This window comes from Nesoenas mayeri (assembly GCF_963082525.1).
Source record: "Nesoenas mayeri genome assembly, chromosome: 1".
Classification (NCBI taxonomy): Eukaryota; Metazoa; Chordata; class Aves; order Columbiformes; family Columbidae; genus Nesoenas; species Nesoenas mayeri.
Genome location: NC_137541.1, coordinates 150,600,923 through 150,616,364, shown reverse-complemented (window position 1 = coordinate 150,616,364; position 15,442 = coordinate 150,600,923). Strand labels below are relative to the sequence as shown.

The 15,442-nt window shown below is 45.4% G+C and overlaps 1 protein-coding gene across 1 annotated transcript in view; it reads left to right on the top strand.

The window, feature by feature from the left end:
- TMEM255B (transmembrane protein 255B) overlaps nt 1-15,442 on the top strand; it is a gene marked incomplete at both ends in the record, with an annotated part of 75,770 nt that extends 60,328 nt beyond the window's left edge. Inside the window, 4 exons of the mRNA XM_080363524.1 lie at nt 1,038-1,123; nt 4,626-4,785; nt 10,040-10,183; nt 15,275-15,442. Coding sequence (XP_080219650.1) covers nt 1,038-1,123; nt 4,626-4,785; nt 10,040-10,183; nt 15,275-15,442 — 558 coding nt within the window. The remainder of the gene's footprint in view (nt 1-1,037; nt 1,124-4,625; nt 4,786-10,039; nt 10,184-15,274) is intronic.

Here is a 15,442-nt window from a genome sequence, read left to right as displayed (position 1 = left end):
CAAAAGCAGGCACGTATTCCTGAGCAGGCTCCTTCCACTTTTTCATTATGAGGAATTTTCCATTCAATAATACATTTTATTTGCATTTTGCTAACGGAATATTTCTCAGTGGTTTCAGTACATTTTTTCTATCAAAATAAATCAGTAGAAAGAATGTATTTTCTGACCTACTAGCTTTAAAATCCTTACAGTTCTCCAGGATTTAGAAGTCAGTAAGTTAAAAATCTCGGGAAAAATAAATATAAAATATTTCAATTGGTATGTAGTGCCAAATAGAAGTGATTAATGCTTACCACACTTAAGGATTTCTTGTCTGGACAGAGAGTGACTTATGTGTGCCTACCTTTATTGTTCTAACATCTCTCCATCCCTGCAATTCCTGCTCACACAAATAAACCTTTTCAGTTTTCTATTCAAGAGCCTGAGGTAAATGGTACTTATTTGCTGGAGTGCTTGGATCTTTTCTAAGCAGTTTTCTTTGTGGGTTTGGAGATTGTTCTTCTTGTTATTGTTCCTGATTATTTCCTTCTTCAGGAGGGTGTTACTGAAAAGAGTGAGCTCCCATTTTTCGGAAGCTGTTCAGATAAATTGACTTCTTCGCTCAATTTCCCACTACAATGGAGTGGCATTCTTATCCACTTCAGTAGCTTGCTGTGGTGTCTCTCTCAAGGCCCATGGTCCCTGTGTCACAGCCGTAGGGATGCACATCTCACACCTGCAGACTCTGTGTCTTAGCAACATGGCACCAGGCAGAGCAGCAAAGTGCTTGAAGAATTCGGCAGCGCTGGGTGCAGGTCAGTGCTTGGGGCTCTGGGCTCCATAGTGCAAATGCTCCAATATTCAGGGGCGGATGTCCAGAATGAAACTCCTGGGAGCTCAGGGATGTCCTGGAGTCATGGATTTGGACATCTCAGGATCTTTCTGCACAACACGTGATAAAACCTGACACTGCATTAGCTGCTTCTTTGCAGTCAGGAGGATGATACACGCAATATTGAAACACTGAGAATAACAGTCAATCTCTTCTTTTTTGGCAGGTGACATGTTATACCTTAAACAGCAAATGCCAGCTGAAAGTAAAGAGTAACACGTGCTATTGCTGTGACCTGTACAACTGTGAGAAGTAAGTACCTGTGTGCAGTCAGTGGCCTCCAAGAAAACCTTCATTGTTTGTCCCTCCTCTTAAATGGCAGCGGTGGGTGCCCATAGGCCTGGAGAAGCAAGACAAAGTGCTTGTGTGCTGAGCAGCCCAGGTCCTCTGTGGTTGAAGTCCTGATGCCAGCAGAGAAGAGGTCAGGGCTTGCCTATTAGTGTTAGCATTATTTCAGTTTCTTTTTCTTTAAATATGTCCATAAGCTCTTCACTTTGTGATCAAAATTGCCCACGCAGTTATAGCCCTGTCAAGATTTACTATTGATCTTGCAATGCAATTTTCTCATTAAATTTAATGATTTTTTTTTTCTGCCAAATTCAGGGAAACAAAATGAATAGGAACATAGGTGTCCATGAGCAGAGATCACATTGTAGGCATATGCAGAGTTCTTTTGTTAGCAACAGCCTCTGTAGGAAGGGGATTTTGTTAAATTGCCATAGGATAGATATGAAGGTCTCAAGAGTGTTTTCTGAAGCTGTCCATTTTACTTCATCATTACCAACACACGAGATGTCAGAAGATAACGGAGAAGATGTCTGGATATGTTTATGAAGATCAGCTAAAGATTACCACAGGGTTGCCATGCAGTGATTTAACACGAGTAAAAACAGTTGTTAGGAAAACTACATTACAGCAAACTCCAAGGGTTTGTCTGGAAGACAGATGAAATAAACCCGTGCAACTGTCTGGCCACCTGGCACGTAGAGATTTCAGCTGCAAGCAGCACCATGTCTTGCCACATGCAAGAAACTGAGGAGAATTTCCCAGAGCAGATCTGCTGCCTGTCTCACCCTCTACACACCTCAGCATCATCTTACCCTGCACTCTCATGCAACCTCTGCAGCCTTCTACAGTTCACCCACAGTCACTCTTCTTTCTTTCCCTCTATGTATTTCTCATCTTTCTTCCTTTCTACATCTCCTGTTTTGTTTGGAGTTTGCGTCCTTTTCACATGCTAGCAGCCCTGAATAACCCCAGCCCTCTATAGGCCTTTGGTAGCATGCTGCCAGACATAAACATTTTAGACGTAGGGTAATCAGGCTGGCACAGTGAGGCTTCTACACAACGGCTGAGCATAGAAGAGTAGCTCTTGCCCAGATCCTGACTCATCTAAGGAAGCAAAATTTAATTTGGGACTAGAGGGAGGTCATCTATGCAGATGTATTAGCACACAAGACACACAAAGTGAGTGCAAGTCTATGGAATGGATTAAAATCCCCTATGAAAGTGATAGTATTTTGCTTGTGTGAGAAGTGTTATATCTGGACATGATGGAGGTATACAAAACAAATTACATAGGAAAGGTAGAGTATGCACAACCTTGACATGTATTCTATGATAGACAAATGAGGGGGGACATCATAGTTACAGTGTCTTTACACTAAGAATGCGTTCTTCCATGGTACACAACTAATTGTTGCACAGTAACACTGAACCAAAGAGCTCAACCCAATACAGAAAAGAAGACGTATTTTAAAGTGGTGAAAGCATACATAGTTATCAAATGAAGTGACTGAAACTGTTCCTTAAAGCATAAGGTAACAATATGGAGAGGTCAGGAATACTCCCCCTCCAGAGGGAGATCCTCAGTGCCATTCTTCCTAAGACATAGGGTTTGTCTGAAACATCTGGGACTGATCCCTGCTGTGCCAGTGTTTGATGATAAACTGATTTGATTTGATGTGTGCTCTGCCATTGTCAGCAATCCCCAGCGGACAGCAAGATCTTATGGCACTGGCATGGAAAATCTCACTGCTCTACAGACTTGGCAATTCCAGTTCAGAGGATGGCTAGGAAGAAGTAGGAGACACAGTTACATGAAGTTAAGTGACCTGGTGTCAGCCATGCAGTAGACACAGGCAGGATCACAAATTTCCTCAGCCTCAGGGCAGCTGAAGCTATAAGTTTATTTAGTTAAACAATGGGCTCATAATAAGGCCCAAGTGAACTCAGCAGTAGTGGATCTGCAATGCCAGAACCATGCCCCGCAGCAAATGCTTGGACATTTCCAGGAATTACTGTGCTTGGCTTGGTTCTTCCCAGAAGTGTTGTGGGTTTCTCCACACTGCTACCTTCCTTTGCAGAGCTTTCCCTAACAACTGATCTCCACTGCTGCCCCATGTGTTGGGGATGGAGGAAGAGAAGAGAATAGTGAGCACAAACTGCACATTTCTGGTTTCCACCATAAGCTGATGGCAATTTCCTAACAGTGCAAAAACAGACTTGGCATTTAAAAAACCCTTTCCAATTCAAATAGCTGCTCTAGGAGCTCATTAGTGCCCTGGCATTAAGGCAGGTGCTGGAAAGAACTGCAGGAAACTGTGGTTTCAAATTTTGCAGTAGGATATTTCTGACTTTCAGCAAGACAATGAGGATTGACTTCACAACATGTCTGATTTACAATAACCAGTGCGGTGTAGAAATATAAATAAAGATTTCTGGATAGTACTATCTACAGTGTAAAGGCACATCTTTATACTGTAATGTGTTGCATCTGTTAATTTGGAACCACAGGCACCATAAATAAACGTAGCCAGCTGGCAAAATCTCCCTTCCTGTGGTTGAATTAATGCTTAAGCAACTTGCCTTCCCCAGTTTCAAAGATGCCAGCAGATTTCCAGGTGAGCTGGGGTAAAAAAAACAGTGCTAAGCATGCTTTAGCTGGTAGCTAAATTATAAGACCAGCATCCATATGCCAGGTCTATGCCTGTGCTCAGAGACACACAAGAAAAAAACAAAATAAAACAAACAAAGCTCAAAAGCTCCTGCTGATGCGGACAACTGATCAGCCAAATTAAGGTTGCTATTAGTTGAAGCACATGTTTATTGCTGGCATTACCAGAGCCAGTTTTTGTCTATAGCAGAGCTTTCTCCAGTTCTTCTGGGCCAAGAAAATGATCAGGGGGATAGAACAGCTCTGCTATGATGAAAGGCTGAGTTGGGGTTGTGCAGCCTTAAGAAGAGAAGGCTCTGGGGAGACCTTATTGCAGCCTTTCAGTACATGAAAGGGGCCTATAGTAAAGATGGGGACGGACTTTTTAGCAGGGCCTGTTACGATAGATCAAGGGGTAATGGTTTTAAACTAAAAGAGGGGAGATTCAGGCTAGACATGAGGAAGAAATTTTTTACACTGAGGGTGGTGAAACACTGTCCCAGGTTGCCCAGAGAGGTGGGAGATGCCCCATCCCTGGAGACATTCCAGGACAGGCTGGACGGGGCTCTGAGCAACCTGATCTAGTTGCAGATGTCCCTGCTCATTGCAGGGGGGTTGGACTAGATGGCCTTTGAAGGTCTCTTCCAACCCAAACTATTCTATTCTATTCTATTCTATTCTAAGCAGTGTTTGGTGGGAGCATGGATGAAATACTTTGCCAAAGAGGAAAGTAATCAGGAGGGCTTCAGATCATCTGGTGCCCTGTGTTATGTGCAAAACCATTCCCACAGAAGTGACGTTGTCTGCATTCCCTTTCAGCTCAGAGCAGTCCGCCAGCTACTATGAATTTGTCGGTGTGAGCAGCTGTCAGGATGTGGTTCACCTGTATAGGCTTCTATGGTCCTCCACAGTCCTCAACATCATCGGGTTGTTTCTGGGTATTATTACGGCTGCCATTCTTGGGGCATTTAAAGACATGGTAAGGCTTAGTCTTTTGCCTTCTATGAGGAGTTCTGTGCTTGTTGATGTTATCAAAAGGGTTAAAAGCAAGGAAGTGTAAGCATGTGAAGGAGGCACTTTGAACATGTTTTCTGTGTGATCTGGGAGTCTGGGGTCACATCTTTAGGCTAAGCTGTTGCCAGCTGCTCACAGCTAAGTAGGTCAAGCCCGGTCCATACATGAATGGAAGGAAAAAACAGGCATCTGTGTGAACAGATGCTGGCGGTTCAGTTTGTGACATCTTTTTTTTCCCTTACAAATCAGCACTGAACGTGTGTGCCAGCACACAGTTTGAGGATGCTAGTTTATAGCTAACATGTAAAACTCAAGTCCTAGATGTGCCTGTTTAACCTTATGTAGTTCTTTCCCCAAGAATGGGGATTAATGCTTAAGTGCAGTCAAGTCTTTATTTAAACAGTTGTGTTCAGGTCACATTAACCTCCTCTGTTGTTTGACTAAGGAATGTCATCCTGTAACTGCTCCCTGTGCCACACCACTGTGTTGTGCTGATGTGCACCACTGCATTCAGAAGAGGCTGTGTGCTTGGAGGGACTCTGTGATACACTGCCTCATCTGCCTAGATTTTCTGATGTGTTAAAAGGGTGAAGTAGGTGTTCCTGGGATTATCACTGTCAGTGGTCATGTTTGCTACAGCAGTGCCTGAAGACCCAGTGCCTCCCCACTTACTAGGCACTCAGAACAGTAGATGGTCTTCCAGACTAAAGGGGCAGAAGCATGGGGATGGGGGTGAGATGTAGGAGCTGAGGCAAGGTGTGATAGCAGCACAGGTCATTCAGAACCCTGATGTTTCTGGTGACTGTTTTGGAGGAGAAAACGGAACAGAAAGACAGGTGAAAGGAAAGATGAGGGTGATGGAGCAGGGAAGAGAAAGCAAGAGATGGGTGATGTGCACTGGGTGGGCAGACTAGAGGGAGGAGGCTTCTCAGAGCTGGCAGCCAGTGAGCCAAGGACCCAGTCAGACTGGAGGGCATCCAGGACCTGCTCTGACCACTCACCATCCCTTAGCAAGCATGTCCAGGCTATCTACAACATGCATTGGGTGCTTAGAACCCTGTGACAGAGCAGGGCTGTATGAATTATTTGAAATTCACCTTTTTTAAGAGTTGCAAAACATTTGCTGGAAATATTCCTCTCTCCAGCTTAAGGCGAACAAGCATAGTGAGCCTTTGTATGTAAACCATCCTTTATGTGAGGGAACTCTTGCAAGAATCTGATAACAAATTGCAGCCAGACAGTGAAGAGTTGTGGCAGCCTGATGGGAGTGGAAGCAGCTTTCCCAGCTTAATTTATTCCCTCCCTGTGAGAGGAGCAATGTCAGAAGGGGAGCAGAAACAACCACAGTGGGAAACGAAGGGAAGAGCAGCTACTTGAAGAGGTGAATGCAGGCATCATCTACTGTAAGTCCTTGGTAGGTCACTGCAGCTTTTCAGTGCTGCTAAGCATTTTCCCCTGTCTGGCAGATGAGTAGCTGTGGGAGTTGCTAGCACTCCCCCTGAGATGAGGCAGGGTGCAGAGGGCCAGCCTGACTCCACCTAATCTGTCTCGCAAAAACTGACTTACATGGGATTTAGGCTGAGCAGGACGAGCTCCAGCCCAGGCATACCTCTGTGCTGCTTGGGGGCCATCACTGCAGTGCTCGCGACGGACCCCAAGTTGGGGAGACATTCCTGGCACAACTGGGCTCTCCATACCTGTGCTGAGAGACAGAGCCTAGATCAAACTCAGAGTGCTCTGACTGTGCAGCATAAAACTGTGCAAGGAAATCACACCAGCAGTGGATGTGCAGCTTCCCCCAACTCCGGGCTCAGCTGCAGTGAGTCTGTCAGGCTCTGGCTAAAAACCTGATCTGAATAAGCTGTTTAGTGTCTCCTCTGTAGCGGGACTGGGAAAAAAACCCTTACTAGCTTAAGGGAAGGATGAGTTTGTGTCAGTTACTGCAGCACAGGAGCCATGCTGTGCTTATTAAAGTGTTAGTAAAGCAGCAATCCAAAATGCAGAGACCACTCCTTGCTCCTGCCTCTGCTTTTTCAGGATCCTTTTGAGTGACGGACCAGAGCTGGTTTGCTAATCTGCTGTTCACTTTTGTTATGAAAGGACTAACTCTTGGGAAAAGATGGGGCCAAGAAAACTTTGAGCAGAAAAGAAGAGAAAGGGTCATGGGACTGAAATAAGAGAAAAAACCTTTGAAATGTGTGGAAGAACAATTTTCTTTCTTTCAGGATGTCACCTTCCCACAGAAATGCTCAATGGCATTTTCCAGGGAGAGCTGCAAAACCCGCTGAAAGGCCTCAGGGCATTGCTCCGAGGTTGACTTCCAGAAAACACAGGGCCAGGCTGACTAGTCAAACAAAAACTGTTATGTTTATCTCTGGGGAACACCGGCAGCCAAAACATGTTACAAAGGGGAGAGTTTGCAAAACAGTGCCGCTGCCTCTAAACCCATCACATTTCCTGGACAGAAGAAAAAAGGAAGAGTTGTCTTGCATGTTGTGGCTTTTCTTTCTTGTGACAAATTCCCTGCAGACCCTGGCATGCTACCCGCCATTTTGCTGCCTGCCAGAGGGCCGTGCTGGCTTGGCGGGAAACATTTCATCCTCTCCTGACCCACAAGGTGTCAGCTCTCAGTGGCCTCAGTGTCACCCATGGTGCTGTCCCCTGTCATCTGCTGGGTTCTGGGGGCACTGCAGCGGTTATAATGGTACCATCTTTTTCAGATCTACCATGTGCTTGGATGTAGGACATTGGCTGGGCAGTTAGCTTAAAATCAGTTTTAACAAAAAGCGAGTTAAGATATAATGCATATAGGTATGTACCTATAATATGCAAAATGGTAAAATAATACCCTGATGATTTCTTACAGAAGACAGAGGTAAAGAAATGCATGAAAAACTTCACTTGCAGGTACTAAGAGTTCATTTAGATACTCCCTTCCCTGACACCCTATCCATCTTGTAGATGTTTTCCTGACACACCTTGCCAAGGAATCTGCCTGCCCTGAGTTTAGGGTTGCACTAATCAGAACTGTGTATGGTGCTGGGGGCTTGCCAGCTTTTTTTTTCTTTTTTTTTTCAGTTAGTCTCTTTTTGGAGAGTCTTCAAGGAAATCTAAGGGAATCATTCCCTTATCTCCTCTACTCTTCCCTCACCCTGCTCTGTAAAGAAAAACAAAACGAACCCCTAGTTACTGAGCTACTTGCCAATGTGTTCGTGCCTTAGAACTTGTACAACTTAAAGGTGCAGTCTGACCTTAACAGCAGCCGCAGCTCAGGAATAAATGCTTTGGCAAGTCTGTCGGATTGTGGAGCTGACCTCTCTTGCTCTGAAGCAGCACAGCCAAACACACGTGGGCTGGGTGGGGGGCAGCCAGAGAGCCCCTCCATCCACCCATCCATCCATCCATCCATCCATCCACCACCCGGTTCCCTGCCCCCAGGTGCCCACATGGCACTGGCAGCGCTCCCTGGCTGGTTATCAGCTCCTTATCTCTTTGATTTGGGTGGTGTTTCAGTTTAAAAACATCTCCACTTACCCCTGTATTGTATGTGACTAATTTAACACAGTGTCATTACTGGAATACTTGATAAAAGCTTCAATACCTGCGAGTTGTTGCTAGCTCCAGAGTGGAATCAGAGAGCCTGATAATAAGGTGCTCTGATCAGTGGATTTGGGGTGGCTGACTCCCCAAACCTGTCTTCTATGACTGTTGTGATGCTGCTGTGAGTGGAGAGAACATAAGAGGACTGAGAGAGGTTCCTGGGAGGACAGTGGCACGCAAAGGGACCCACACCAGAAAACTGGTGACAGGTGCAGAACAGCCATCTGTGTTTCATGTTGGGCCAAACAAATGTTTCTTGCCATATTTATGTGCCTCTTTGTTTCTCCTCACCATATCCACCCAGCAGGGCGGGTAGAAAGGAGGTGTTTTGGTGAGGGTACCTTGAAGATGAGAGACTTGCCTTCTCACAAGAAATAGGCTATCTGCTTTTGGGCCTTGCTGTTCTCTGCACCAGCTCCTGGGGTGATAAGTTTCTCCAGAGAGCTAAGCCCTAGACTGTCAGGTAACCTCAGAGGTGACCTAGGTGATGTTTTCCATTTACAAACACAATCACTGTGCCTCTTTCTCAGTCACAGTGAGATCTCACACTATCTTCAGAGGATGCGGCGGTTTGTATGTCTCACTGATGTATCTGAAAGGAAATGATAAAAAACCAAAAATCCTGGCTGTTGCCTTCAGCATTTGTCTTGCAAGCACTATGTTTTATTATTTCAGTAAAAAGAAAATTCCATGCTCTCATGTAGAGGAATCTGCTAACAAAAACAAAGGAGAGAAAAGAAAGCACTAGATTTGTCTTGCTTTGCAAAGCAGAGGGACATGAAAATCTTTCACAGAGCTCTACTGTCCTTCACAAATAGTTTTGTAGCACAAGGTTTTAGGGTTTAACACAAAGTCCCCTTTCACATTTAACTTCTGTTTTTTTCAGTTTTGTTTTTTTTTTTCTCCCCCAGTTGTATCAGCTTGTTTAATATGAGCTAGTGTTAACACTTCTTTCTGCAAACCTCATCTCACATTGCAGTTAAGGGACATGCCAATAAAGCCATGGGATATGATGAATTTTATGCAGCAGGAATGGGATATGCACATGGGGGGATGGTATTGGACAGCCAGCAGCAAACTCCGTTTCCTAAGTGAGAGGGAGCTGTGAAAGATGAGCGTGTGGTATGGAAAGGGAGATCTTTGTCGATCAGTGTAGGAAAGCAGAGAGAAAAGACATGAGGGCAATGGGTGGTTGCTACTGGAAAGAGTCTGCAGCAAGGACTGGGTGTTTGGTGCTGGAGTGGATAAGAGGAGGTTGTCAAAGCTGTGTGTTGTGCAGCTCTTCAGGCTGTCTCGGGTCTGGAGTCCTGCCAGTGCTTCTGTAACTGGTGCTAGGGAAGTACCAGCAGTCTTTTTCCAAGGGAAGATTATTAAAATAACTGTGTAATTCTGGCCAGAAAATTCACTCCAGATACACCCTCCTCATTCTGTCTGCTCCTTGTTTGCTTGTTTTGGTTTGCTTTGTTTTTGTTTGTTGTTTGTTTGTTTTTTTGTTGTTTGTTGGTTTGGTTTTTATGTTTATTTTTTCCTAGTACTGGTATTGTGTTGGAAAACAGCCAGTTTCTGCTCCAGCCCTCTCTGTGCTGTGCTGATATATTGTTGTCCCCTGTGTTCAACAGGTACCTCTGTCCCAAATTGCTTTCAGTGCCGCACCTCCTCCTCAGATCCTGTACAATCCAGCCCAACAGATCCTGACATACGCTGGGTTCTGTCCTTCTGCAGCAACTATTTCTACATATCCATCCTACCCATTACCTCTTCAGGTACAGTACAAAATGGCACCCTTCTTTTACTCCATCAGAAAAGCATAAGTGGCCCCTCAGTACAAACTCTGCAGTGGCAGATCTGGGCTCCTGGGGGTTTGAAATGAGGCAAGGAGGTTGCATGCCAACTGAGACTCATCTCTGAGATGACTTAGTCTGGGCCTAGTTTTCAAGTCTGTTCTCAGATCTCATCCTTTCTCTGGTCATCCTTTGGATTCTGCTGACCAGGAATCCCACTGTGGGATTAGAGCTGGGCTGCAGTAGTCATGAAGGTGAATGTAGCCCCTGTGTTGAGCAACATAAAGCAGCAACAGAGGCATGAGGGGAAGCCAAAGGAAGCATCTGATACACAACAGGTTTTGGCAGAAAAGTTTACACAACTTAGTCCACCTTACTGTTAATATGGAGATAAGTAGATCAGGAGTCATCAGGTGGAAAGGAGGCAAGAAAGGGGAGGAAATGAGGTCTGTGAAATTGAGTGATATGGAAAGGATTGTGGCTGGATATTAGTGATAACTTGCCCAAGTAAAGCTATTAGTTGGCAAGACAAGCCAGAAATAGGAAGAGTTTTTGCACACCAGAGAAGGTTCAAATACCACAGGATATTGTGGAAGAGTATAAATGAGGGGTTAAGGAATTAGTCCATCAGCTGCTATTAAACATAGGGATTCAAGTGCCACTTGCAGCCCAGCAAGTTCCCAGATGGCCGCCTGCCACAAGAACCAACAGGGGCTCATCAGAAGATGGAGCCTTTTATCTTTTAGCTTCCTATAAGCACTTGTGATGGTTCACTGCTGGGAGACAGGTAGAGAGCTGCCATGGCAGCTGGCAGAGGTTGGTGAGCCTTACTGACCTGGGTCAGCTGGCCTGAAGGCAGGAGGAAAAGCTGCTGGAGGTACAGCTTTCTCCCCTTGGGGTAGGGGTTACAACATAAGCTTCACCTCCTTCAGAAGGATGAGGTGCAAGTTGTGCTCCAAGCCTGTGCTGCATCCAGCCAGACCTGGCCTGCAAAATGCAGGGAGTGGTGCCCCAGAGTGAGGGTGAGCTGGTAAATAACTGAATGTACCGAGACCCTGGAGTAATCATAGGAGTTTTACATATTTTTAAAGCACAGTAGGAGTGTTTTGTTCAATCCAGTGGCTCGTTATACTTTGATTGTGCAGTGCTAGACTGGTGGGTATCACAAGTGTTGCAATACTTCTTAATTGAAAACACTGCATGTTTAGCATGAACTCGCTATGGACCAGCTCCCCACAGCCTCCCCACATCTGTTCAGGTCCAGTAAGCTACTGGGCACAAGTAGTGGGACATGATGACCATCCAGACCAGTGAATTGTTAGCATGGTCCTGGTATGGGTTTGGCCCAGACCACCTAACAGTCTCCCGGCAGTGGCCAGGAAGGGGTCAGGAGACGGCGAGGGCAATGAACCCTTCCTGGTAGGCAGTGTGCATATAGTCACACTGGTTTGGTGGTAAGAGTTCAGCTGTAGCGATATGATATGTGCTGTGCCAGTTGGCTTCACAGCCAGAGAACAGTCCTTGGCACATCTTATTTATCAACGTAAATGGGGCCAGGCGCCTTTGGAGACCATGGGTTGAGAGGGGAAAAAAAGAGCACACTTGGAGATCCTTTTTTGTTTGCTTTTAGCTGAAAAGCTGTGCTGCTCTGCTGCGTTCTGTTAGCACGTAGCCAAGAATAGAGAGAGAAAGGGATAAAAACAGGCGAAAGAAAGCAATTAAGCTGAAAAGATGCACACAAGTAGTAATGAGGATCAATTGTAACTGTTCAGTTCTTTGTCCACTGACAAACAGAAATACATCGTATTTATCCCAAGTTCTTAACTGCATTCCAAAATAAACACAGTTTTTTTCCTAGGTTTCTGCTTTTTCTAAGAAATGTGTTCATTTTTCTTCTCTCCCTTTCATAGCATTCAGAAGCAGACACCACCAGCTATCTCCAAGCCAGGATAGGTTAGTGGGAAGCACTGGGCTCCACAAAGGAGAGTGCTTAATTCTTTTCCTGGAAAAAAAAAGGCAATAGCCTTCCTATGTGTATGAGCTCATCATGTTGTAGTTTGGAGGGAATTAATTTCTGCATCAGTATATGAGTTAAAAAATCATAATAAACTTACTAAAAGCTACAAAAGGGTAAATGTTAGAAGCAGGCCTGATAAGGAACAGCCAGAAGCATGACTGTCATCCATTTCCATTACTTGGGAGCTGTGGGCTGAATCCATGGAGCTGTAGGTAGGTCTTCCTGACCCATGTAAGTGCTCCAAGCAGTGCCCAGTGATTTAGGCCTCCACAAGCCCTGCTTAGCTGGTCCTGGTCCTTAAGGCACCTACAGGCCCTGGAGCAGGAACGCATTTGGCTAAACACAGGGGCTGTTGGTGTGTAGCGATCTAGTACTGACTGATAATGAGATCAGGTAGCCACCTGGCCTCTGCTGTCCCCCCAGGAGTCTCCATGTCACATCTGTGTGAACGTCTGGGATATCCCATGGTATCCCAAAAGGTCTGGGGACTTACATGTGGGCATCCACAGTGCAGGAGACTCCACCTAAGCTGGTTGACCCTTCGGAGTCATCAGAGAGAGTGAGGCACTTCTCACTCAGGCTAAAGAGATATGATGTGAGTGGCATGAATGTACCCTAAAGGCCTTTCCACTGACTAGGGGTGGAATTTGGTTGCTACATGTCACCATGCTGTGCGCTTAGATATCTACATCCTTGAACCTTCGACTGAGATGTCAAAATCTGAGGCTGAGCTGTGGATCCTAAGGGTGCAGTTCAGTTGCCTAAAGATACGGCACCTGAGATGGCCTGAAGTTCACAAGACATCCGTACAGGGCTGGCTGATGTAGACCAAAGTCTACGTGAGACTTGCACATATTTCTGGAGCAGGTGGCAGAGGGTGCCCTTGGGCATCTCAAAAGGTATCATGTTTTTGCTTCCATGTAGACCAAGATCCAAATAAGGCCCCCAAGATGCACTTTTTTTTCTCTGTTTTTGCTTTGGCATGCTCAATGTTTGGCTAAACACTGTTCCTAAGCCCCTGCATTTCACATTGCCCTGCACCTGCCCCCAGTTAGGGCAGGGTCACACACTTGATGGTTCAGTACAACAAAAGAAGCAAAACCTTCTTCAGCTAAGAGATGGGGAGCGGGGAGGAGGAGAGAAAGTTAATTGATGCTAGTTAATTAAATAAAGCAGTTAGCAATCAATTACCAACTAATAACTCCAGTTTGAACTCTCACCTCGAGCAGAGGAAATCTACAGCCATAGTTCTTCCTCCTGGGAACATATCCCACCTTGGGTTAGTCTGGTACCCAACAAGCCCAGCCTAAGTGCTTCCCACATTTGCATGGACTGAAGCTCCATTAGCTCAAAGGCTGTGAACCTGAGTTCACCTGTGGTTCCCATCACTGAGCAGATTCAGTCCTAGTCCTCTGCTGAATCCCGTATCTCACTGAATAACTGTTTGCTGGAGGGACAAACAAAGTCTTTAAAAAAATCACAACCTGAGCTGGTGATAAATGCTTCTCAGTTCACCTCATCCTTCCTTGTCCACAAGCAGAAATTGGCCAAATGCAAAAAATAAAAGGTGATAACAAGAATGCATTTTGACAGGGATGTAACCAGCATTTCTTTTGCTTACTGTGGCATGTGCTAACAAAAACATTCAGCCCTTACTGGTACAGTTCAGTCACAACTAGTTGTGGTAACAGGCCTGCCAACTGGTCAGGTAAATGATTAGCTGTGCAGGGACTGGTGGTGATGACAGCAGGAAGGGTTGTGCCAATCGTTCCTGCCAGAGGAGAACTCGTTACAGAAGCAATTCCAGGCAGACAGATGGAAACAGGCTGCAGTTTGAGGGGGAACGGGAAGCAACAACTTCAAAATAAACTAAAGAAAACCAAACTACTCAAAACTGCTATTATGTTTGGAGCTGGTCTAACTAGCAGGTCTGTCAGTGTACCTGCACTGCCTCCTGGAGAGTAAAAGGGCACAATCAACCTTTCTGTCAGGATGTCCCCATTCTCACTCACTAACTCACCCTGTGGTACAAATGCAGGACAACTTTCTCCTGGCCATGGGGGTTTGATCCCTGCTGAGCTGGAGCCCCACGGAGAAGGACCATGGCCTGGGGTCTGCCAGCCCTGGCCAGTTCTGAGATGCCATTGTCCCAGTGCCACCTCTGGTACTGGCCTTCTATATGGTGACTATTACTTCTTCTGCAGCAGGAAGCAGTGTTTACTTGTCCAGATTTTTCATTTCCCTTGAAAAAGATGCATGGTTATGATTTCTTGTTTTGTTCTGTTTCTTTTTTAAATTCCAGGCACTTTAGGCCTGAGCCTGAGGGGAGCTGAACACAACTCTTCTGATGAACCCTAAGGACTGGCATGTGTTGGCTTATGAGGGAGGGGATGAAATCCTGACCTGCTTTAAATCAATGACAAACCCTGGTTTAAAGTAGTCGTAGGATTTTATCCAGAACATTAGTCCCTAGATGCATTCTTTTGTTTTAGCAAAATCTGCTTGTTGCTGAACATGGGCTGCTTCCTAAGCTCTATCTATTTTTCATGCCTCCTTCAGCCACTGAGACAGCCAAAGTAATACCTACAGGGAGACACATGCCTACCTGTAAAATTTTCTCTTAATGGGATTCTGCATTTGGCACAGGAGTAGGACCTTGCATTTATGCAAGTATTATAACTGAGATTAATTACATCTGAGATAATTTAAATTTCACAGTGATGCCTGGAAATGAGCAGCTACACGTCACCTCATCAGCCAGCCGGGTGCAGTGCCTCACCCAGGAAGCCAGAGCACCTTTTCCTGCAGAAATTCCTGTTCTGCTCTATTGCCTAGCTGTATGTGCAATGTCTGTTAAAAGTGACTTGGGTTACAGATGGAATCTGTCTTGTTTCACTAGACACCATCATGCTAAAATGAACGTTGTGCTGCAATGCATGATAAACTTAATCATGAGGCTTATTATATAACACTTACATGGCAAACACTGAACTCAGAGCTGCAAATGGGACTGTAATGCTTTACTGAACAATGTGTTTTTCTTTGTCTATATACAGCCTGCCAGCAATTTTCCAGGAACATCATCTACTGACATTTCTCTATCAGAAGAAACTCAGCCGCCATCTCAGTCCAGCTCCAGCTATGGTCTTCCCCCCAATGCCCCAGCCCTCTATACACCGACTTACTTCTTGCCTGGAGAAAAGCCTCCACCATACGCACCATAG